The sequence below is a fragment of the Lithobates pipiens genome, unplaced genomic scaffold, assembly GCF_037356315.1.
Source record: "Lithobates pipiens isolate NorthernLeopardFrog02 unplaced genomic scaffold, aLitPip1_a1.2 Scaffold_27, whole genome shotgun sequence".
Taxonomy (NCBI): Eukaryota; Metazoa; Chordata; class Amphibia; order Anura; family Ranidae; genus Lithobates; species Lithobates pipiens.
The window spans coordinates 111,225,673-111,251,139 of NW_027507788.1; the positions used below are offsets into that span (position 1 = coordinate 111,225,673).

Sequence of the window (25,467 nt, forward strand, 5' to 3'; positions counted from 1 at the left end):
TTGTGTATGCTGCTGTGCAATCAAAAACGCAATATATAGTGCACAACGGGTGTAATAATAGTTCAAAGAAAAGTTGGAGGAAAAAAAATCATAAACAGAACAATTGCAAAAATGGACAACCCAGACTCATGGGGATAATCATTTAAAAAAGGAACTACAGTCTGCTCACAAAATTTGTAATAAAAACATCTTTGCCATTATGAAGCTTCCCTCCAACCATTTTGCACATTGTTTATATATACTGCGATTCTGTACTTGCCAAATTCTGTATGCTGCAGAAATCTCCCTCCTTCGAGTCTGGCTGCAACCATTTTAACTGTGGGCAGCTGAAGCTTCTACCTGTTCACTTCCTGGATTTACAGACACACACCTCCACCGCTCTCATTGACCCTCTTATGACTCATCCCCACTCCCTTCCAAACCCTCTCTCAGAGAGATGATCTCATAAGCCCTAGGCTTTTTTCCCAGACAAACAGGAAGTGGGCTGTATAAGGTATTTACTGGGAGGAAAAAAAGTTTACAATCGTTAAAGTAAGGCCAGAAGATTTAATAGAAGAAAATACTGAAGTTGTGCTTTAAAAGCTCCATAATCCCAGGAATATGAAGCAGCCTATCTAATGTATACAGTTAAAATACCCAAGAAAAGAAAGTAAAAGCAAAGTAGTGAAAGAAGCGGGGGGGGAGAATGTGGCCTCCATTTTGCTATAGATCATAAATTGTGTTATTCTAGGTTTTGTCTCAAGACAAAGATTGGGAGTTTTCCACGCCTTGGCAGTTGTTTTGATGAAGTGATAATGTATAACTAAAGTTTAAATTGTGTCGTAATTCGATCAGGTGGGCATTTATTCAATAGGGCTATGGTAGGGTCAGATATGAAGGTTACCCTAGAAAGCATATGAAGCACGTTACAGTTTCATTCAAACCTTCGTAGAAAGATCATCCATTAGAACATGCTTTCTTTCTTGCCATTGGGCAAACTAGTTTCATTTAAAATCCCTTAAATTTCATCAAGGCCTGGCATTTGAATGAAATTCAAGGATGTATTACACAGGTTTCTTCACATACATACATATACATTATATATATATATATATATACACACACACACACACATACACACACACACACACTAGTTAATATTAAAAAGGCAGACTGCTTACACATCACCAAAGCAACTGACAAACATGCCCTGGTGACCAGGACTTCGACCCACGACTAGCCAAACAGAAGACAGACAGCAGTGAAGCTGGAAGACTAGTTTGACTAATCTCTGTCAAAACTCTGTAAGCCATCCATTCCTTCTGCAATTTGCAATGTGGGCAAGGCCAACAAATACACGTCTGTCCCAGAGATAGGTGCTTTAGCTCGGGTTCTAGACCCCAAATCCAGTCCCAGCTCCAGTACTCTACTAGTGAAACCATGTAGAGCAGGGATAAGCAATTAGTGGACCTCCAGCTGTTGCAGAACTACAAGTCCCATGAGGCATAGCAAGACTCTGACAGCCACAAGCATGACACTCAGAGGCAGAGGCATGATGGGACTTGTAGTTTTGCAACAGCTGGAGGTCCGCTAATTGCATATCCCTGATGTAGAGAATACAAAACCATCATGAGGGCTGAAATATGGTTTAAAACCCGCTTTCTACAATTCTTTACACATTTCAGTGTATGGAGTAGGTGTTCTGGTGAGGTGGATCACTGTTGTGCCCCAAATTTAAAATTGCTCCAATAACTGTATTTAAAGTGAGAAATAACGCTGAGAGGCCTCATCACCAGGTTTTTTATATATCTACCGCCAGCTAAAGTGCCTTAGAGGAGAGGCTTTGGGGGAACCGGCCCCAAAGAAGTTACTCTCTGTTGGAACAAGGGATAAGGCAAACATTACACCTTATTACTCTACTGCTGAGCATTTCATTTTTTTGGGGGGTTTTGTTTTTGGTCCATCAGAACAGTGTACAGACGAACGGTTTTCCTGATAGGAATTTGTTCCGTCGGAAATATTTAACACATGTTCTATTTCTAGGTCCGTCAGAATTTGATGTATAAAGTCAGATGAGGCACACACACACGGAGTATGATGAAAAGCTTCCGTCTGACTTTTTCTGTCGGACGTTCCCTTTCGCATGTACGTGGCATAAGAGCAGAAAAAAGCCTCAGAAATAAAAATAAAAAAAACTACGCTACTAGCTCATTATGAATTACTTACCTGAGATCGAAGCCCCCAAAGCAGTCCTCGTTCCCCTCCTCCAATGCCACCATCTATCCTGGAGTGACTTCCGGGTATCGCGGCTCCAGCGATGTGACTGACCAAAGCCACCACCAACAGCATGATCGCCGTTAGAAACGCCACGCTCAGTGCGCTTGCGCCCGATGTCTACGGCACCATAGACATCAGTGCAGCTAGTTCTGAAATTATTTCTCCTAAACCTTTTAGGTTTGGGAGATATTTCTTGCATCTAAAAAGGCAAGACTTAATCTAGGCTTACCTGTAGGTTAAAGTGTAATGGGTTTACAACCACTTTAAAGTGGTTGTATACCCACATTTTTTACCTTTACCTACAGGAAAGCCTATAATAAGGCTTACCTGTAGGTAAAAAACATATCTCCTAAACCTGTACGGTTTAGGAGATATTCCCCTCGGTATGCGCCGCTGACTGCAGCGGCGCATGCGCACAAGGGGGTTCTCTCCGTGAAAATCCGGCAGTGCTCGTCCGGCCGGACTGCAATCTCCCGCGCGCATGCGATACCCGGAAGAGACGCCGAGGGAGCATGTTGGCTCCCTCGGCGTGAATCGGGCCAGATGTCGGGGCCTCGTTCTAAGGTAAGTATTTCATAATGAGCTAGTATGCGGTGCATACTAGCTCATTATGCCTTTTGCTTTGCAGGTTTAAAAAAAAAAAAAAATAAATGCGGGTTTACTACCGCTTTAATAAAAAACACTAGTGTGCATGGAGCCTCAAAGAAAGGAAAAAACTTCTGAATTAAGAATGATAATTCTATTTGACGTGGGTTTCCTTATGGCCTGTACACATGATCAAAAAAAAAAAAATGCGGGGGGTGCCTGGTATTGAAGTGGTTAATCAGTACACTTGTCGTTCGAAAATAAATTACAACAAATTACATCACTTCCGAATTTTTTATTCTTTTTTTTCCCCACCTTTTTGATATGGGATTAGCGTGCAAAAAATAAATAATGAACGATCATTCATCGGATGATGTCATAGCGTAATACTCATTATCCAACAGTTTAATGGCCCCTCTCTGTCACCCTCTTCCCTTGTCTATAGCTCTATAGAAAGCCCCGAAAGCTTGTCCTGAAATATTGTATGTTAGTGAAAATATAAGAAGTATCAAGAACAGTACTCAATTGTTTGAAGTGCAATAATACGGCTACAATCACCTCGATTAAGCAAAATGTCATTTATTGCAGCTTAGCAGTCTTTAGCTGTGCCGGCATTAGTTCTCTTTTTAAGGACAAGTACATTTCCAGCAAAAAAAAAAAAAAATTCTAAAAAAAAAAACAAAAAAACTGCTGACAGAAATTGTGTCCCCTTCCTGTGCACTGAAGTGACATCTCAGAAATGTTTTCAGCCTTCCCAGATATCTTCTGTTACCAACTCCCTTCTGAGATTCTTCACAGCAGAACGCGGTGCAGGAAATCTGCAATTACAATTCAGAACGCAGCCTGCTGCGGGTGTCAATATATTCCCAAGGACTCCCCAAAGGCAGATCAGAAATGCAGAGCGTTTGCCTGCACCAGAACGCATTGTACTACAGTACCACGCAATTTGGTGCAGTGCTTTTTTTTTGTGCCATTTCAGACTATTCAACTGAAAGTCACGCAGGAATCGCACAGGTCCAGGGATGGGTGGTTGGTCAAGAGTGTGCTGGCACAGGTGGCCCTCAGCACAGGGCTTGCTGGGAGGGCACCCCCCCCCCCCCACAACCCCACAGGAAAGGTGGAGTGACACCATTGGTTCCCAAAGTTAGTCAGCCAATGAGAAGAGAAAGGGGGTGGGGCCAGGCCACGACTGCGTGTCTGAATGTACACAGGGAGCTGTGGCTCGGGTACCCCCATAGCAAGCTGCTTGTTGTGGGGGCACTTGACAGCAGGGAGGGGCCAAAAGCACCAAAGAGGGACCTGAGAAGAGGAAGATCCAGGCTGCTCTGTGCAAATCCACTTCACAGAGCAGGTAATTATAACATGTTTGTTTGTTTTTTTTATAAAAGGAGAACTAACACACACACACACACACACACACACACACACACACACACACACACACACACACACACACACACACGACAGGAGGGCTTTAGTATTACTTTAAATTGTTTACCTTTTTCAATTTTTTCTGCAATCATTGCAGCGTGTCCACTCTCTCCAACTCTGCTACAGCTATGATTGAAAATTGGTAAATCATTAAACGATTTGTAAATTTACTGACAGTTGGAAACCCTGCCATGCTTAGCGCGGTCAGAATCAAAAATACAGCGCAAGAACGGGGAGAATAAATAACAAAAATAAGAGAGAGATTAGGGTTGCACCAATACCGTTTTTTCATCAAGTACTCGCCTATACCGAGTATTGATACTTTGCAGTGTGATTTGCAGCAATAAATAAAAAAATAAAATAAAAAATTGCACCCAAAAAGTTCTCTCTCACATATAGGTCTGGTATATCCTATAGTTTGGGCTAAATCTAGCCTCTTACTTTGCTAGTTTCATGCCAATCTTCGGGATTCACCGGTATCGGTGCCTATACCAAGTATTTACGCGAGTATCAATACTCGTCCAAATGTTTCTGATACCAAAAGTTGATACTTTGCAGTGCAATTTGCATCAATACAAAAAGGAATGGGATCGAAATTGCACTGCAAAGAACTGCATGCAATTTTAACAGGAAGTCCTGTCCAAATCACATGCGATTTCCCTGTGTGTGAGAATGTATAGAAAAGGGAAAAGCATCATCCAGTGGGCAGTTTAAAAAAAAAATGTTAGAACTCACAGTACATATATGGCCACATGCAAAATAGTCTAAATAGGTGTCCCGTTCCGCCGATGATAGCAAATCAGGGTGCTGCCCCCAAGCCGACATCACTTCCACCCTATACACACACAGGGTCCCAGAACATCTCCAGGCCTGTGAGCACCTTCAGAGGCTCTGATTTGCTATCATCGGCGGACCGGGACACCTATGTAGACTATTTTGCACGTGGCCAGATATGTACTGTGAGTGCCAATATATATTTTTTTTAAACTTCCCACTAGATGGTCCTTTTCTAAAAAAAAAAAAAAAAAAAAAAAAAAAAATATATAATAATAATAATAATAATATAATTTTTTTTTATTATATATATATATATATATATATATATATATATATATATATACACATACATATACATATATATATATATATATATATATATATATATATATATACACATACATATATATATATATATATATATACACACACACACACACACATATATTATACACACACACACAGTGGAGGGAAAAAAAATTATAAAAAAAATAATAGAGTGCAATTCTTTGTAGTGCGATTTGCACCCATTCATTTTGTATTAAGGCAAATGCTCGATATTGGCGTGTCCCAAAAGATAGTTAGATTGCTATATTTATATCTAAGTAAGAGGCTAGATTTGGCCTAAACTTGGGTGTAACATATACAGCATCACAACTAAAATGCATCCCAAAGATAAAAAGGGAAAAGTAAAGTAAAGCCAACTTATAAATTATAAATGAGATAAAATTCCACTCACTATAACAATTTTCTTTAATGCAGATTATGTAACAAATAAGCAGTTACTTGCACGCTGCCAGCCAGACCTTACGTAATAGACATACAACGTTTGTAGAACATCTAGATAACAAAGTAATAAAACAAATCAGCGCAAAGCACCGACTTGACACTTTGTACTGCAATCTTTGTACGTTTATTACTTTTCGGTTCAGGAAATAAACCAGGTTCCATAAAGCAAAAGCTCAGAGCCCAAAACGTTTTATCGAAACGAAAGTTCAGAAATGTGAAGTAGGGTTTGGAGAAAAGCGGAGCTCCGTTCACCTATACAAACATGGGCACACAATAGAGGATTTGGGCAGGTGCCACAAGCAGCTCATAGAAGACTGGAATCTGATCACAGGACAAGGACACAGTGGAGGTACTGAGCGCAGGAACATCACACTATGAAACCAACCCACTGCTATTGTACGTGATAGAACAAAACAACCATTTATAAACAGCAGACATTATTGGACCATGAAATAATCCACAAAAGAACTTTTTTTTATTTGTGCAGTAATCAAACAAACTGGAAACCTTAACTGCCTAACAAGTTTGGGCCCATCTATGGCTAGAAGGTGCGACCCAAACTGGTATTAAGCCCTATTATTTTATATACTATAGAAGATGCTGCTTAGAACTTACTGTACATTGTGGGATGCTTCTGCTGGTTTATCTTTGCAGATCCTTTAATCCCCCCCCCCCATTTCTGTTGTAAGGCCTGATTCACACCTATGCATTTTTGGTGCTTTTTGCATTTTACAGATTTCTACTACAGTCCATTCACCATGGTTTCCTATGGAACACGTTCTGTAGTGCAAATCTGCAAAAAGCACTAAAAATGCATAGATGTGAATCCAGCCTAAGGGTGTCTCCTTGATTTGTAGGGTTCCACTGAAGCCACCCTTAAATGTGTGCTCCTGGGAAGAGGACTACAGCGCTACGTGAGGAAACGGCCAACTACACCAATGTGCAGGCAGCCTGAAAGAACACCAAACAGAAGGCAACTCCTGCTCCTCTTTCCAGGGAAAACGACTGATTGAATTACAATTTAAGCCTAATAAATAAAGAAAGAGTCCATGGCCTAAAAAGTTTCCCCGTAACCTTTATCATGCGTTACTTAGGTATGGTATAAAAACGATGAGTGTTAAAGTGGTTGTAAACCCTTACAAACCACTTTGACCTACAGGTAAGCCTAGATTAAGGCTTACCTGTAGGTTCAAGAAATATTTCCTAAACCTATACGGGTTAGGAGATATTTACCTGAAGACAGCCACCGCTGTCTAAGGCACCTGCGCCGTAGACAGTGGCGACGAGGCGCACTGGGTAAGCTGCAGATCGCGGCGATATGCCGCGAGTGTCCGCTCCCGTGCGCATGCGTGGGAGTGACGCCATCGCTGCTCTGGCGAATCACAGCGCCGGAGCAGAGAGACCCACCAAAAAGATGGATGCTCGGAACTACAGGGGACAGCGGTGACATCTCTGGCTCCTGTGTCAGGTAAGAGACACATAATGGACTACTATGCGATGCAATACCGTGTTTTTCAACAACCTTTAAAGTCCCCTTTCACATGATCGGACTGATCGGGTCCCCCTGCCCATTTTTCAGGCAGACGCGATCGGGTCACCCATTAACCTCTATGGGGAGGCCAATTTTAGCAGATATGTGTCCGTTGACACCCGCCTGGCATGCAATCTGACAAAATCCGTCCAGTGGATTGGGTGACAATTGGATGGAAACGGACATGCAGGCTCATAGCTGAGATCGGACTCGGTCCTTGTCCGCTCTGAACAGCAGAGTTCTACTCTTTTGGAGTAGAACATGCTGCATTTTTCCTGCACTAGGACGCAGTAAAAATGCATAAAAAAAAAATATTATTATTATTAATAATATGCACTGGATCCAAGTACAGTGAAAAAAATAACGCATCTGGAATGCATCCGAAAATGCATCAAATATGTGCATGTAGAAATGCATCTGAAACAAACCTGGAATGCATTTTTTGTGGTGTGAACCAGCCTGTAAGCTTTATTATAAGCTTACCTGTAGGGAAGAGTAGCAGAAAAAAAAGTTCACAACCACTTTAATCAAGTCCATCTCTTTTACAAAAGTTTTTATTGTAGAGTAACAAGATTACGGGTCAATCAAGTCCATCTCAATCTGCTACGGCCACTCTGGATGAAGGAGCAATCAAGTAGAACATGCTGCATTTTGCCTGCACTGGAATATGGTAAAACATATCAAAAATGCATATAAAAAATAAAAACACCCCACACAACGGATCCCAGTGTAGTGAAATAAAAGGATTAAAAGAAAAAACTAAAATAAAAAGAAGCGCGTCTGGAATGCATCCGTAAAAAGCATCAGAAATGCACTGGGAAGCATCAAAATGGTGCAAGGGTCCCCTTTTAGGTGGCGCTCCACTTTGTGGGTGAGCTTTTTCTCGTGTGCCCCAATACGGAATAGTCTCCCCCCAGTGCTGGAAGCAGATTTCAGACTGCAGAGCGCTTCATCTACAAGGACACTTATCTTTAGTTTCAACCTGTGTCAGGTATTGAAAACTGAATGTGCCATTTATGTAAGCATCCTTTGGAGTCCCTCTTAAATTGCACAGAGTTAGTGAGGGCTCTTCTGCAAGAAGAGACCCTCATCCTACTAGAAGTAGTGAGCCCCTGTTCTGCAAAGATGTGACATCACCCCGACTACTTCCATTCTGCACTATGACAACATGGAAGTCTGAACATCAGCCCCATGTGTAGACTGTCTGCAGGAAGGCTGCCAGTAGCCCTCTGGATGATTTGTTTGCAGAGATTAATCACACTACAAATTGCTAATTACAGTGATCCCAGCAGTGATTTCATTGTTAAAGTCGCACGCTGTGTGCTACAACATTGGGTTGTGCTCTGTTACATATCACTTTCCTTCAGCGATTTGTAGCCAAGCATAACAAATGCCGATGAGCCGCGAGGTTGATGAATCGTAATTGCTGAGCGACAAATCACTTTAAAAATTTCCACCGTTGGGCTTCGTTTACACGGGCGCCGAGGCCGAGCCGTATCACAAACAAGCCGGTCTTCTTCAGAGTCTCTAGACATAGCAGCTCATCCCAACAAGCCAGGTGTGTGGGTGCATGGACCTGAACATAGACAGGGTGCGTTCAGCCATTCATCTGCACCCAAACGCCTGTCACAATAGGACGAGTGACTGTGTCCGTGCAGCAGCTGCATCCTTATAGACTTTAATGGGCGGCACATTGGTGTAGTGGTTAGCACTCTCACCTAGCAGTAAAAAGGGTCGCTGGTTCGAATCCCAACCATGACACTACCTGCCTGGAGTTTGCATCTTCTCCCTGTGCCTGTGTGGGTTTCCTCTGGGTACCCCAGTTTCTTCCCACACTCCAAAGACATGCTAGTAGGTTAATTGGCTTCTGTCCAAAATTGGCCCTAATATAGGAAAGGGGACCTTGGACTGTGGGCTCCTTGAGGGTAGGGACCGATGTGAGTGTGCAATGTACAGGGATAGGGACAATTGTAGACACTTACTCAGGTTGAACTGGATGGACTGGTTGGTGTCTTTATTCAACCTAACTATGTAATCATGGGCTGGCTGCAAGCAGCACCTGGAGTCTAGAGATGCTAAGACTGTAATGACAGATCGCCGGCAGCCACAGGTATCCGCAGCTGACTGCACAGCCAGCGATCACCGCTGGTAATCACTGGCTGCGCAGAGAGCCATGAATAGCTGCGCCCGACAGTCAACATAGTGAACAGGGCCAGCGGCCACAACTAGTCGCTCGGAGCCGCAGTAGGAATCGCCAGTCTGAATGTAGCCTTAAGAACTTTCCCATCTGTCATTGGATAAAGAACAAATACCAGCCTCCTGATGATGTCATCACTCCCAGTGTTATGGTGCCATCCTTGGGAACAGCATGACATGTGCACACCTGATCTCCAAGAAAGATCCTTTCACAGGGCTAACTACTATCATTACTATATTTATTATTATCATTATTACTACCACCATTATTTATTAGTATTATTACTACTACTATTAATAATAATATTATAATGGTAGTGGTAATAATATTATTATTATACGGGATTTATATAGTGCCAACAGTCTGCACAGCACTTGATAGATATCTATATATCTATATAAAAAAAATAAAAAAAAAAAAATAAAAAAAAAAAACACACCCCAAAAAACAAACACACAACACAGTACAGACAATACTAGAGGGCCCTGCCCATAAAAGCTTACAATCTAATAGGGTGGGGCAAGTGGTACAAAAAAGGTAATAACCGAGGGATGGGCTGATGGAAGAATTAAAAGTTCAGCTGTTAGGTGGAGGCAGAATAGGCTTCTCTGAAGAGATACATTTTTGGGGGATCACCTAAAGGCGACTTCACACTGCCCCTGTGCGATCTTGCTGTGCTTTGGGAAAAGTGCAGCTAGCCTGCAGTTTGTGCGGGTTAAGCCTAGTAAACAGAAATCAGAAAATTGGATAAAAAAAAAAAAAATAATCGTTCGTACGATAATCTGAACATTGGTACACAGCTTTTGAGAGTCAATCACAACAGTTCAGCTGAGATTATCCAAAAGGAACAAACATGAAAAACTTTTCCCCGTATGAGACCAGAATGGACGGATTTGTTTAATCAGTAGAGTTTTCCTTCAAACACACAATACAAATACATGACATCACTTCCAGATTTTTATTCTGTCATACGAGAATTTCTGTAATTTTAGTAACCTCTCCATTTTCCAAACTAGCATGAAAAAAAAAAATAAAAATAAAAAAAAGGCTTAAGCGATGCTTTCCAATAGACTTCTATGATGTCCCAAAGATGCATACAGGAGTCTTGGCGGCTTTCTGAAACTGGACCAAAATCGCAGGACCTTTCCAAGCTATGAATGCTCTAGTGCTTAATACCGCAGGTATCTTACTATTCAATACATACTGCAATATACATTAAATACATAAGATCAACTCAAAAAAAGTGAACATATATAAAAAAAAAAAAAAAAAGTCAACAAATTGTCCATATGCATAGAAAATAGTGAAAATGAAGTAGGAATAAATCCTGTATCCCGTCACCGCTTCGGAGGAATGGACAAACACATCACCCAGTGAACTATGGTAAGTAGCCTACTCACCAACTCACCTTGACCCCTTTATTTAAAAAGTAAGGTCAGGTGTAGCTTTAGCAGGTTTAAGGAACTGCCAACCTTGATGGAGAAACTCTGCTTAGGTGTACCAGTGATATTGTTTCAATACACGTTTGCTCAAGAAAAACTATAGAGAAAACCGGACCATGGGATGACGTTTTCTTTAAAAGAACAGAAAAACAAAAATAGCCAAATGCCCTCTTACTTTAAAAGTACCATAAGCTCGGCACTAGAAGGAACGAACGCATCAGACCGGATGAGTTGGAACCTAGCTGTGCCGCTTCCGCTGCTTGAATTGGCGTGCGTTCCATCCCCGGATCTCGGGAACCAAAAGTTCGGACCAAAATGCGCCTCGACGTACGTTTCGTCGTAATGACATCGTCAGGACGCTTCTTTGTTATTGTTATTTTATTTAGCGCCCCCTTTATCATTCACAACCCACAACTCACAAAGTCAAGTTTCTTTGCACTTTGAGGGGGAGCAGCTTATATACCGTATCTACTCACATATTTGTAGTCCAAGCGCGGGGTATTCCAGAAAAAATTTGGGGGGGTTTTTCTTCTACAGCTATGAATGCGACTCATAGGAAGCCACGTTATATGTACACTTCTGCAAAACTAAAAAATGCCTATGTGTGTGAACCGGCTCAAAATGCGGACAGAGCAGGAGACAGACAAAGCTCCTCTTCAGTTTTACATATTTGGTCAAAGTTAGAAATGTGTTCCTTTGCAAGATAAATTGAGAACAAATGAAAAAACTTCCACCAAACTGACTACAAGATTACACAACACAATCATTTCGCCCACAATCTACTTTACAAATACAGCAATTGGCTTATTTCACTTGAGTAAGGCAAAGAGCAGGACGCATAATCTACAATCCACAGCAGCCAATCAGAGATAATTATTGTCTCTCTGTGTCTTCTTATACAGATATATGTCTAATAGATTTCGTGTTGTAGAACCTTCCATGACTACACTATGCAACAAGCAGGAGCCATAAAACTGCCCCCATAATAAAAAAGGCACAAAGAACAGAAAATACAATTGAAAATTAATGTTTAGAGGTCAAGAAAAAAAACAAAACATCACTAATGGAAGAGAGGGAAACACTTTATATATACACGTACATCTGTTCAATTACTTGGTAACACAAATTGCTAATCAGCCAATCACATGGCAGCAACTCAATGCATTTATGCATCTAGATGTGGTGAAGACAACTTGCTGAAGTTCAAACAGAGCACCAGAATGGGGGAAAAGGGGGATTTAATTGACTTTGAACATGGCGTGGTTGTTGGTGCCAGATATGGTGGTCTGAGTATTTCAAAAACTGCTGATCTACTGGGATTTGCACACACAACCTTCTCTAGGGTTTACAGAGAATGGAATGGAATGAAAAAGAGAAAATATCCAGTGAGTGGCATTTGTGTAGAGGGAAATGCCTTGTTAATGTCAGAGGAGAATGGGCAGACTGATTTGAGATGATAAAAACGGTAACAGTAACTCAAATAACTACTTGTTACAACCAAGGTATGCAGAATACCATCTCTGAACGTACAACACATCTAATCTTGAAGCAGATGGTCTACAGCAGCAGAAGTTGACACCAATCAGCTAAGAACAGGAAACTGAGGCTACAATTTGCACGGGCTCACCAAAATTGGAAACACGTTGCCTATAGTTTTGGTTTTAGCTACGACATTCAGATGGTAGGGTTAGAATTTGGCATAAACAACATGAAAGCATGGATCCATCATGCCTTGTATTAATGGTTCAGGCTGGTGGTGGTGTAATGGTGTGGGGGATATTTTCTTGGCACACTTTGGGCCCCATAGTACCGACTGAGAATTGTTTAAATGCCACGGCCTACCTGAGTATTGTTGCTGACCATGTCCAACCCTTTACGACTACAGTGTACCAATCTTCTGATGATGCATTGTCCTGCTGGAAGGAGCCATGTCAAAGCTCAAATCATCTCACCGCTGGTTTCTTGTACATGACAATGAGGTCAGTCTACTCCACAGTCACCAGATGTCAATGCAATAGAGCACCTTTGGGATGTGGTGGAACGGGAGATTTGCATCATAGATGTGCAGCTTACAAATCTGAAGCAACTGCGTGATGATATCATGTCAGTATGGACCAAAATCTGAGGAACGTTTCTAACACCTTGTTAAATCTATGCCTCAAATAATTAGAGCAAAAGGAGGTCCAACCCAGGACTAGCAAGGTATACCTAATAAAGTGTCCGGTGAGTGTAAATCACTGAGAGACATAATACACCATCTATGTGTCTGTATACGGCGCTCCCTACCTGGTGTCAGGAATATTGGCGTTTAACTCACTATAATGGGGAATTCATATCCATCTGTGCATTCCACTATATAGAAAAGATAACGGAGCTCTCAGTAAAGTGTGAGCAATAAAAAGGAGCCTCTATAACGGGGCACTTCTATAGGAAGTCTGTCAGCAGACAGATGGGGACACTATGCATACTATACAAAGCTGTACTGGATGGAAATCACACAAATAACAATCCAAAGTTCTCGGGCAGATGGAAAATATGATACATGTATAGGAAGCATATCATTGTTCTTTTATTTTTCCATTTTTTTTGAAGCGGGCAAGTGATGGAGGCCATGCGCCGTACTTGCATGCAGTTTGAACGGCCCGGTGCAGCTGAAGAGAACGCCGTGCGCAGTCTGAACATCCTGGAGTTCCCACATTACTGTGATGTTCAGCCCGTCCTGTATACATGGATGGGGAGAGGAACCACAAGGGCCACCCAAGACCTGCACCTGTAATGGGAGCTCGGGTATGTACCATTTATTGGACATAGACTAGCCTCCAGGGATTTTTAGAAAATCTTCCTGAAGGTGAACTTATGGCCCATACACACGATCCAAATATCGTACGACCTTTCGCGTCATTTTATTCACCCAAATATCTCTATCTCCTTCACTGATGTGCGCTGATGAGGCGGCACTGACAAGCCCTGATTGACAGCACTGATGGGCATTGTTAATCAGGACACGGATAATCAGTGCCAATCTCCCTTTAACACAAGCCAGTTATTGGCTCCCTTCTTCTCCCCTCACAGGCTTGTGTTTACTTCTGTGATCAGCTGTCATTGGACACAGCTGATCACATAGTAAAGGGCTGCTGTGATTGGCCCTTTACCCTGACCTGTGATCAGCTGAGTCCGTATGCTGCAGGGGGCACGCGAGATCACAGGAAGGACATCCATGTACACCCTCCCAGCAAATTAAGCCCACGCTGTGGCCATCTTCCGGCTTTAGCACAGGCCGGGGGGGGTAATATATTGCAGCTTTTCAAGCCTTAAAAATGTGACGGCTGCATTTGTTTTCTTTTTTAAAAGGATTTTGTCCTCTTTATTTTTACCTGGTGATCCAGCCAATAACACACTTCCTGTCTTAGGATGTCTCCACTCTGGATGGAGGAGCAACAGAGACACCTTTGGACAGCAGCGATGTCAGTCTGCGGGAAGATAGTGTTAGATTAGCAGATTTAGATGATCTTGACTTAGGCTCGGTTCACACCAGACGCGGCACGACTTGCCGCGCCGCGACCTCAGCGGCGACTTGCAAAATGACTTCTGTATAGAAGTCAATGCAAGTCGCCCGAGGTCGCCGCAAAAGTAGTACAGGAACCTTTTTTCTAAGTCGGAGCGACTCGAGTCGCTCCTACTAGAACGGTTCCGTAGTACAGAACGGGGGCGACTTGTCAGGTCGCGGCGCGGCACGTCGTGCCGCGTCTGGTGTGAACCGAGCCTAACACATTGAAGCTGAACTCCAGCTAATAATATTTTGTCGTTAGAGAATTTTTTAGTTTTTTTTCCCTATTGGGCAAAAAAAAAAAAAAAAAAAAAAAAAAAGCTCTGGCAAAGCCATGCTGCAGCAGCGCTTTTAACCCTTTTTCAGCCACTAGCGTGGCTTAAAGCGGGATTCCACCCTAAAGTGGAACCTCCGCTGATCGGAACCCTCCCCCCCTCCGGTGTCACAATTGACACCTTTCAGGGGGGGAGGGGGGTGGAGATACCTGTCAAATACAGGTATTTTCACCCACTTCCGGGCATAGACTCCCGTGGGAGTCTACGCCATTTCCTGCCCTGCCGCGTTGTCTGCTGGGACACACACGGGTCCCAGTGACAGCGCGGAGATTTCCTATTGCGCGGCGCAACTCGCGCATGCGCAGCAGGGAACCGGGAAGTGAAGCCGATTCGCTTCACTTCCTGATTCCCTCACCTAGAATGGTGGCGGCAGCAGCCGAGGCCCGAGCGGTCGATCGGCCTCGGCATCGCTGGAACCCGGGACAGGTGAGTGTCCATTTATTAAAAGTCAGCAGCTGTAGTATTTATAGCTGCTGGCTTTTAATATATTTTTTTTTGGCGGAATCCCTCTTTAAATACACCCTGCTAGCGGCCGAAAAGCGCAGCAAAAACTAAAGTAAAGCCCTGCTAAAAATAGCGGCGCTTTACCGCCAATGCCCCCAACGCCCCAGTGTGAAAGTACCCTTACTGTCAGATTACCTGCCCATCACAGTCCCAGTATACTTACTGGGATTTTTTTTTATACCAAAATACATGTAGCAGAATACATTTTGGCCTACATGTATGAAGATTTTATTTTTTTTGTTGGAGAATATATATATATATATATATATATATATATATATATATATATATATATATATATATATATATATATATATATATATATATATATATATATATATTATACATTTTATTCTTTTTCTAAATTTTCGGTCTTTTTTCATTTCTATAACAAAAAAAATCCAGTGCCGATTAAATACCACCAAAAGAAAGCGCTACTTGTGTGAAACAAAAATGTCATTTTAGGTACAGGTTTGCAAGACCGAGAAATTACCAGTTAAAGTAGTGTAGTGCCAAGTAGCCAAAAATAACATGGTCATGAAGGGGTTAAAGTAAGCTGGGAAAAAAAATAAAAATAAATATATATACACACACACACACACACACACAGAGATAATAACAGACTTTCTGACTGGATCACCAGGTGGTAAAAATTAAAAAAAAAAAAAAACCACACAAAACCCATGCACCCACCAAGCACCATTTATACAAAATGACCCCCCCCCCCCACACAAAACCCATGCACCCACCAAGCACCATTTATACAAAATGACCCCCCCCCCCCCACACAAAACCCATGCACCCACCAAGCACCATTTATACAAAATGACCCCCCCCCCCCCCACACAAAACCCATGCACCCACCAAGCACCATTTATACAAATGACCCCCCCCCCCCCCACACACCACACAAAACTTCGACTCAGTTTAGTCCTGGGAATTTTAACGGAGAAGCGTGAACAATTTAAGCTATGTGTTAGGCACATGGGAATTACAATGAGAATTTTATGAAAACGCCTGCCTAAGCAATGAATTTTGTCTAGTATGCACAATGAGAAATTCATACAAAAAAATACTGCTTTCGGGACGATCGTCCGATAATCTGATCATTAGTGCACAGCTATTGCCGATCACGACCATTAATGCAAAATTATCCAAACACGAAAATGTTTCTAGTATGATAACAGAACAAACTTTTTCATTCAATAACTACAGTATTCGTCCATAAAATTAAAAAGAAAGAAAAAATAAATAGATAGAGTGACCAAGACCACGCATGCTCAGAATTTAAAGAATAAATTACAATACAAAGATTCTCTTCTCAGAAAACAACTTCAGAAATGAGGTAATTTAAGTAACTCTAGTAGCTCTTGTAATTAAAAAAAAAAAACCCAAACACACACACACCTGAAAGTGGTTGTAAAGGCACAAGGTTTTTTACCTTTATGCATGAAGGTAAAAAACCTGTGTACAGCAGCCCTCCCAGCCACCCGTAATACTTACCTGAGCCCCCCCTCGATCCAACAATGTCCACGAGAGCCTTGCCTCTCTCCGGGGACTCACTCCCGATTGGCTTTTGGCAGTAGTGGCAGCCATTGGCTCCGGATGCTGTCAATAACTGCCAGTGAGCCAGAGACAGAGGGGGTGGGGCCAGGCCCACTTTTTTTACCTTCATGCATAAAGGTAAAAAACCTGTGTGCAACAACCCCCTCAATCCAGCGATGTCCATGCAAGTCTTGCATCCCAGATTGAGAGCCAAAAGCCAACTACAGTCAGTGAGCCAATCAGGAGACAAAGCTGCCCAACCCCCAGCCCCCTCTTGATCAAGTGATGTCCACAAGATCCTTTCCTCTCTTGGGACTCATGCTCCTGATTGGGTTTTGGCTGTTATTCACAGTCAGTGAGCCAATCAGGAGATGGAGGGGCCCAGCCATGGCTCCGTGTCTGAATGCACATACTGAGCAGTGGCTTGGCTCGGATGCCCCCATGGAGAGCTGCTCTCTATGGGGGTACCAGTCGGGAGGGCGGAGCCAGGAAAGCTGGTGTGGGACCTAAGAAGAGGATCGGGGCTGCTCTGTGCCAAACCTCTACACAGGGCAGGTAAGTATTAGACTACTGGGATGTATGGCATCATTTGCCTAGGCAAGAAACCAGGAGGTAACTGAAGAAATGTAAAGAGAAAAAAAAAAAAAAAAAAAAAAGTATAAAATAAAATTATATATATATATATATATATATATATATATATATATATATATATATATATATATATATATACATATACATACACATACACACACACTTTCCTATCTATTTGCTAGTGCTAGCAGCATGAGGATTAAAATAATCACTGCGGACTGGGAGAGTGAAGTTCTACTTTAAGTACATTTTATCAATTCTACAAATCTGAGCACTGAATTGCATGCCTGCACCCCGGTACGTGCCGAGCCCCCCAGCCATGGAAGTCATGTTTGCAATCCTCTCCGCTCACCTGTTTGAAGTCAGCCAAGTAAGTAATAAATGTTCCATCTGCTTTCCGGAACTCCAAAGCAATACAGTCTCTATCGTTATCCGCCTGCAGGCTCTCTTCTGCGACTTGCCCGTCTTCAAGGCGAACGCGAACTTTCAGCTCACTGAGGCTCGGCTGGCAGCACCACAGCATAGGAAGGAGAAGCCACAACTTTCTGGGCAGCACCAGAGGAAACATCACCGGGCAGAGAGTGCCGGGGCAGGAGGTGTAAACGGGAAAACCTAGAGGGAAAGAAAAAAGGAAATGAGAAATGTTCCCCCCTCCCGGGGTGGATTCCTGCACAGTGACAGCAGAGACGGGATCAGTGCTGACAGTAAACACAGCGAGGAGGAGAAGGAGCCATACAATGCGGGCTGGAGGGGCTTTAGTGCGAGATCTGGGAGAGGAAAGACTCATAAGGGTCACATCACTAAACTCTACTAACTGTGCTCATTATTGGGTCACATGATCACCTTCACTCCGCATACCAAAACAGCACCCAGGTGTGTGATTGGTCATCGTCTGCTCAGAATAGTCACTTTACTTTTACATCTCCAATAGACATGGGTCAGTGTATGAACAGTCATACATGGATCGATTCTACGTACGACAACAGGATAAAAATACAAATCAGAAGATCCAAAAAAAATTGCTTGATGCAACCGATACTTACCAATCCATCTACTGCCCTATGTTTAGAATCTTCCAATAGAGTAAGGCCTCTTTCACACCAACGTGCCGTTCAGGCCCGCCTGTCAGTTTTTCAGGCGGACCTGAACGGGTGCTCCATAGAGCTCTATGGAGCGTCGGATGTCAGCGGTGACATGTCCGCTGACATCCGACCCGCTCCGATCCGAAAAAGTGTGACGGAGGAAAAAGCTATTTTTCCATCCGTCTGCGGATCGGATCGGATGACGACGGGCACTGCGGTCCGTCGTCATCCGATCTCCCATAGGGGAGAGCGGCGCTGTGACAGATCCGTCCCTGCGCAGTGTGCAGAGACAGACCTGTCATCTCCCTGCTCAGCGGGGATCGGCGGAGTGATCCCCGCTGAGCAAACGGACATCTACGGGGCGGATCAGAACTGATCCGCCCCGTGTGAAAGGACCCTAACACATTTACCAAAACTGGAGAGTGTAAAATCTGGTGCAGCTGTGCATGGTAACCAATCAGCTTCTAACATCAAATCAATAAAATATTATATCAGCAAGCTGAGTGCAATAGACCTATAGAAAACACCCTCAAAACAAGTAATGCAGAAAATGCAGCACTCTACATATAATAAAACAAGCACCCTAAGTGATGGCTCACACAGGGGCGACTGGTTCTCTCACCGGAATAAACTCTGAAGGTTGTTCCGACGGAATTCCACTGAAACTGTCTTGCATACACACGATCACACCAAAGTCTGATCGTTAAGAACGCGGTGACGTACAGCACTTAAGACGGTACTAGAAAAAGAAGTTCAATAGCCAGTAGCCAATAGCTTCCGTCTCGTACTTGCATGCGTTGTTTTTGGTCCGTCAGAACAGCATACAGACATTTCCCGATAGGAATTGGTTCCGTCGGAAATTTTTAGAACATGTTCTATTTCTAGGTCCGTCAGAATTTTCAAAAAACAAAAGTTCGACGAGGCATACACACGATCGGAATATACGGTGAAAAGCTTCCGTCTGACTTTTTCCGTCGGACATTGCGCTCGTGTTTACGCGGCATTAGCCACCTGACAAGTCGCTCTGCATTCTGTACTATGGAGCTGTTCTAATAGGAGCGACTCAAGTCACTCCAACTGACAACAAAGGTTCCTGTGCTACTTTGGGGCAACTTGCATTGACTTCTATACAGGAGGCATTTCACAGGGATGAAGTTGTGTGCAGATCACCTTGCAAGTCGGGCTGCCCTGTGTGAACCGGCACTTAGTGAAATAAAATAAGTCAAATAATATATATGTTGTATGATTAATAAACAAAAAAATAGTCCAAGTATCCAGTGAAGTGGTGATGAAGAGATCAGAATTTGTTTTAAAAAAACATCCTTTAAAAGCGGAACTCCACCCAAAAGGGGAAACTCGGCTTGTTTGCTTCCACCACCCCTGTTTTTGAGAGGTCCCCATCCCCGTGGTGAGATTCCTCAAAGTTCGGCCCCCCTCCTTCTTCCTCTGCCACCGGGCCAGTTAGAAAGCTCAGTGCGCTTCGCACATGCACAGTAGGAAACCAGCTGTAAAGATGAAAGGCTTCATTGCCAGGTTTCCCTTACCATGAATGGTAGCGGATCATAGAGATGGCCAGAGACTATCCAGTCCGTGGCCAGCTCTTTGGTAACTTGATGTCACCTCCAGATCAGGTCCATGTGATCGGAGAGCCTGGAGAGGCACCCATAGGTGGAGGGGGGCTAATCAGCCACTAGGATGGCTTTTACCAGCTGAAGACAAAGAGATGTGGATGATGTCTGTAGCTCCAGGAAATCCCCAGATATCTCCACTTCAACTCCAGGATGTCATATGGGATCCATACGGGTGGGAAGTGATTAGGCTTTGACAAAGACTGGAAGCTGATTGGCTACCCTGCACAGTTGCACCATTTTTTGCACTCTCCAGTCTCAGTAAATCAAATTAATGTGCCATTTTGATCATTCTAAAGCCTTGTACACAGTCAGATTATTGGACGAATTTTCATCAGTTTTTTGTTTGCTGCTAGTCTCAAATTGAAAGTGAAGAGGTTACTCACCATCAGAAAATGTTTTTACGACAGAATTTAACGTCAGAAGTGACGTTATGTGTCCTTTCATTTCTGAGCATGCCTAGACTTGCTCTTCAGATTTTTATTTTTTTGTCAGAAAACCATACTAATGAAAAGAAAGATCAGAAGTTGTGGTCACATCAGACAAACATTTTCAAGCCTGCACATCCAATTTTTGTCTGCCGAAAATTGGTAATCGGCTGTGAAAAGCAGCTTACTAACGATGAGGAAAATCAGCAGATCGTTCATCGGATGAAATTTATCTTCAGATTTTCTGACAGGCCTTTAAATTTGATAAAAAAGTCCAATTCTGTAAACGATTGTTTGATCAGATGTCTTATCCCCGGAATTCAGCTTCAAGCCCCGGTTCATGCGGGGAACCGCATGTGAATCGCACCACATTCCTGTACAAATCACATGGGATTCTTTACAGTGCGTTTCAGCCTATTCTTTCTGCACAGAAAAAAAAAAAAAAAAAAAAAAAAAAAAAAAAAAAAAAAGGAGCATGCACCTTTTTTTGCCACACTGGAATCAGATCGCATGGGTGTTCACACCCATGGGATCCGATTCAGCCAATCCCAAACTATTTTTGGGGTGTCATTAGGTTAACATTAACACCTGCAGTGGTTCGCATGAACGGAGTGCGATTGTGATGCGGTGCCATAAACTCGCAGGAATCACTGTAAATCCCGCACTGCATCAGTGTGAACGGGGACTAAAGGATAGGTTCACCTTTAGTAACATGTTACCCCCTTATTTAGAGTGTAACATGCTACTAAATCACCTGCCCCCACCCCAACCCCCAATGTGACAGCGATCAGGGGAATTTACTCCCCACACCCGCTGTCACAATTCAACAACAGCATGACCATGCAGGGCTCTGTCCATATGACCTTTTCCTTTATGCACGGGGTTCTGTGAATGAATGAACTACAACTACCCTCCGCCATTGCAGTTCTCAATGAACTATGAGGGCGCTGGTGAGCACTCCAGTAGTTCACTGATCTTCCTGCAACTTACAAACTGCTTGCCCAAATCGGAGGTCCGGGCAGACAGCTATACTGACAGCCTGCAGGAGCCTGGCACTGCAATTCTTTTGTAGGATCTTAAGAAAAAGAAACCAACGAATGTACATTTTTTGCCTGCAAAAAAAATTTGCATTTATTGTTTTTTAAGTTGAACTTATACTTTAATGATTTAAAGTGATTCTAAAAAGGAAAGAAAAAGTTTTTCAGAACAACATGTTATATTTACAGTACCCATTCTGTGTAATGATTTTGAACAGAGCAGCCCCGATCCTCTTCTTTTTGGGTCCACCGCTGGTGGTCATGCAACGTGCCCCCAATAGCAAGCTTTTTTTGCCATGGGGGCACTCAAGCAGGCTCACTCCCGAGCCACACTCTGTGTCTATTCATGGCCCAGTCCCCCGCTCTCTCCTCATTGGCTCACAGGTTGTGATTGACAGCAGCAGGATCCAATGAGGAGAGAGTACAAGACATGGGAGAGCCGCTTCTCTCGTGCACATGGCTGGATTGAGATGGGGCAAGTATAAGGGAGAGCTGGGGGAAGAAGCCATACCCAGAAGTTTTTTTTTACGTTAGTGCATAGAATACATCAAGATAAAAAACCTTGAGCATTTAGAACCACATTGGGCTCCATTCACATTAGAGCATCTCCAAAGACTTTGGAGAACGACTTTTACCTCTCTGGAACAAAGTCGAATTACAAGTAGCACCAAAGTAGTACAGGCCCCTTTTTTAAGTCGCACCGAGCTAAACAGATGCCAATGCAAACAATAGGCTATGACTTGGCAAGTCCAAAGTCGCACATGTGTGAATGGGCCCTTAAAGATACATTTCATACATAGCTACATTGGTCCAGCATGGACCATAGTGACCATACATACACCATACCTGGCTGATGTTCCTAAAGTTGAAAATCAGTGAATTAGACACAGCAAATCCTGTGATGTCCGCTTGCATCCATGTCCTGGGCTCAGCGGCTGGCCTTCTGCATTGTGATGTCACACTCTCCCCCCCTCATCCAATGAGAGAACACGTTGTATTCACGCAGAAAACATAAAGCATTCTCTAAATGGAGTCTGCCAAGCAATCAACCTCCTGTGTTCTCCATCCATCGGCCGTTCAGCACAGGACCCGGAACCTAGTGGAGATCTCAGTAGAGGTGTCTATCACAGAGATTTTCACCTACCTGGGGCATTAGCCAGACCTGGCACCTCCTTGGCAGGATAGCAAAAGGTGGATTTTGAACACAGCTGAACGCACCTCTTAGGCTCCATTTACACTTGCTCGCCTCGTTATGTGACTTTGGACACTAAAGTCACACCCCGTGTTTTTCAATGACAACCATTTAAATATGTGTAACTTTAAAAAAGTCCCTTCACTACTTTCATATCATAGACTGCAAAGTAAACCCTCCAAGTCGCTTGAAAGTTGCATCTGAATGTTATACATGCAACAGTTGTCCATTATCATTGGCAAAGTCGCACCCATCCAAAGTCGCACTCCAAAGTCACACAATGCACAAGTGTGAATAGAGCCTAATGGTATTATATAGACAATACAATTCCCTGGATATGGCACTGGGTACACATGTGCCAGAGTGGTGGAATCTACGTACACCCATCGCTGCCTAAAAAGGTATTTACAGAAGAGCTCCAGGTAAGAATGTGATTGCATAGTTCCAGTGTGCTTCCACAGCAAGTATACAGTATACATCCCATACCTCTCAGATCCCCGTGGAAGCAGAGAATCCCTGCAGTAGTTACCACTACTACAGTGACCACCGCTGTCTTCCGGGTCCCATAACCCCAGGGGCCACTAGCTTGGAAAGGGCATTCGGCAGAGGACCTGGAAATCAGTGACCATCGGGACCTCCACCTCCCACAGCTAGAAAACATCCAGCCAATCTACACGTCATACAACACATCTGGAATACCGTTTTACCATAAACAACACAAAAGAGGGGGAGTATCAGGGACTACATGGAGGGCGATCAGTACTATGAGGGACTACATGGAGGGCGATCAGTACTATGAGGGACTACATGGAGGGCGATCAGTACTATGAGGGACTACATGGAGGGCGATCAGTAGCATCGGGGACTACATGGAGGGCGATCAGTAGCATCGGGGACTACATGGAGGGTGATCAGCAGTAGTATCAGGGACACATGGAGGGTGATCAGCAGTAGTATCAGGGACACATGGAGGGTGATCAGCAGTAGTATCAGGGACACATGGAGGGTGATCAGCAGTAGTATCAGGGACACATGGAGGGTGATCAGCAGTAGTATCAGGGACACATGGAGGGTGATCAGCAGTAGTATCAGGGACACATGGAGGGTGATCAGCAGTAGTATCAGGGACACATGGAGGGTGATCAGCAGTAGTATCAGGGACACATGGAGGGTGATCAGCAGTAGTATCAGGGACACATGGAGGGTGATCAGCAGTAGTATCAGGGACACATGGAGGGTGATCAGCAGTAGTATCAGGGACACATGGAGGGTGATCAGCAGTAGTATCAGGGACACATGGAGGGTGATCAGCAGTAGTATCAGGGACACATGGAGGGTGATCAGCAGTAGTATCAGGGACACATGGAGGGTGATCAGCAGTAGTATCAGGGACACATGGAGGGTGATCAGTAATATCAGGATACATAGAGGGTGATGATTCGTAGAGGGAATAGATGGAGGGTGAAGAGAGAAGTAAATAGATGAGAAGTGAGTAGGGATGGATGGGATGTGTAGATCTGGGAGTAGTAGAAGTGAATTGTGATGTATGGGAGGGGGGAGGACAGTGAACTCACTCCAGGACTCTCCGCTGCTCTCCGGCCACCATCCGCTCCTCTCTCTGTCTGTCTCTCTCTCTCCGGGCCGGACTCGGGATGTTCTCCCCCAGGCGGTGGCTCTGGGAGCCGTCACTTCCTCCAGGACCTGCCCCTTGACTTAAAGGGCCAGAGCCGGCTCGGGGGGTAGACAGCGTGTCACAGAGGAGGATGAGGAGCACGTGACCCCGCACACTGTGATCCCCTCATCATCCTCCTTGTCACAGCCAGGAACACCTTCCATCCCCTCAGAGAGTGTGTATGGGGGTCACTCCCCATCTGATCAGATTCTACCTGTATCCTATCATACTGTGTCCCTTTATTTTTCCCTCTATAATGATAATAATACCCCCCTGGGGGTGATGAATGGAGGATATAGTGATAGAAATGCGGCCCCTCACACTGCAGGCCGTAGTCACCCCGGGGTGTTCTGGAAACGCACGTCTCAGAAACGCACTAAAAATGCAGCAAAACCTGTAACGTGCTCCCAGCGCCATCATTATAAGTGTCACCCCCAAGCACAGGTAACAGTCCCACATTATGTGAGGAAAATAAGCAGCAGAACACAAAACGCATTTCCCTCAGTGACAAAAAAATGGTACTTGTGCTGCTTTGCTGCGTTTCTCCCAATTTGGGATATCTCAAATCGCACTGCAACCACAACACGCAAAGCTTGTTGTCCAAAAAGGCACATGAGCTTCTTTTGGGTAACAAGCTTTGTGCATTGTGGTTTGCAGTGATTGCAGCACGATTTATCACTTGATATGCACTGCAAAACCGCACCGTGTTTGGGTGGCATTGACAATGAATGCCATCCAAACCTGCGTTTTGCGATTGCAGGGATTCTGCCCAAGATCCCAAAATGCTAAATGTGAATGGAACCTTAGGGAAGCTCATTCAAGTGAAGAGGCTTCCCAATGCCGCACCACAACAAACACACACATAGAAAGCGACACATCACACAGGCCTCAACCA

The 25,467-nt window shown here is 43.8% G+C and overlaps 1 protein-coding gene across 2 annotated transcripts in view; it reads right to left on the bottom strand.

Annotated features, from left to right (window-relative positions):
* OAF (out at first homolog) overlaps positions 1 to 24,620 on the bottom strand; it is an 81,266-nt gene extending 56,646 nt beyond the window's left edge. Inside the window, exons 1-2 of one of the 2 annotated variants that reach the window (XM_077457377.1) lie at positions 24,475 to 24,620; positions 17,886 to 18,145 (exon numbers count right to left, since the gene is read on the bottom strand). In XM_077457377.1, the coding sequence (XP_077313503.1) occupies positions 17,886 to 18,101 (216 nt within the window). In that variant the 5' untranslated portion in view covers positions 18,102 to 18,145; positions 24,475 to 24,620. Of the gene's footprint in view, positions 1 to 17,885; positions 18,146 to 23,386; positions 23,577 to 24,474 lie in introns of those variants that run through there. The other variant, XM_077457376.1, reaches the window with a different exon arrangement.
* Between the last annotated feature and the right edge of the window lie 847 nt (positions 24,621 to 25,467).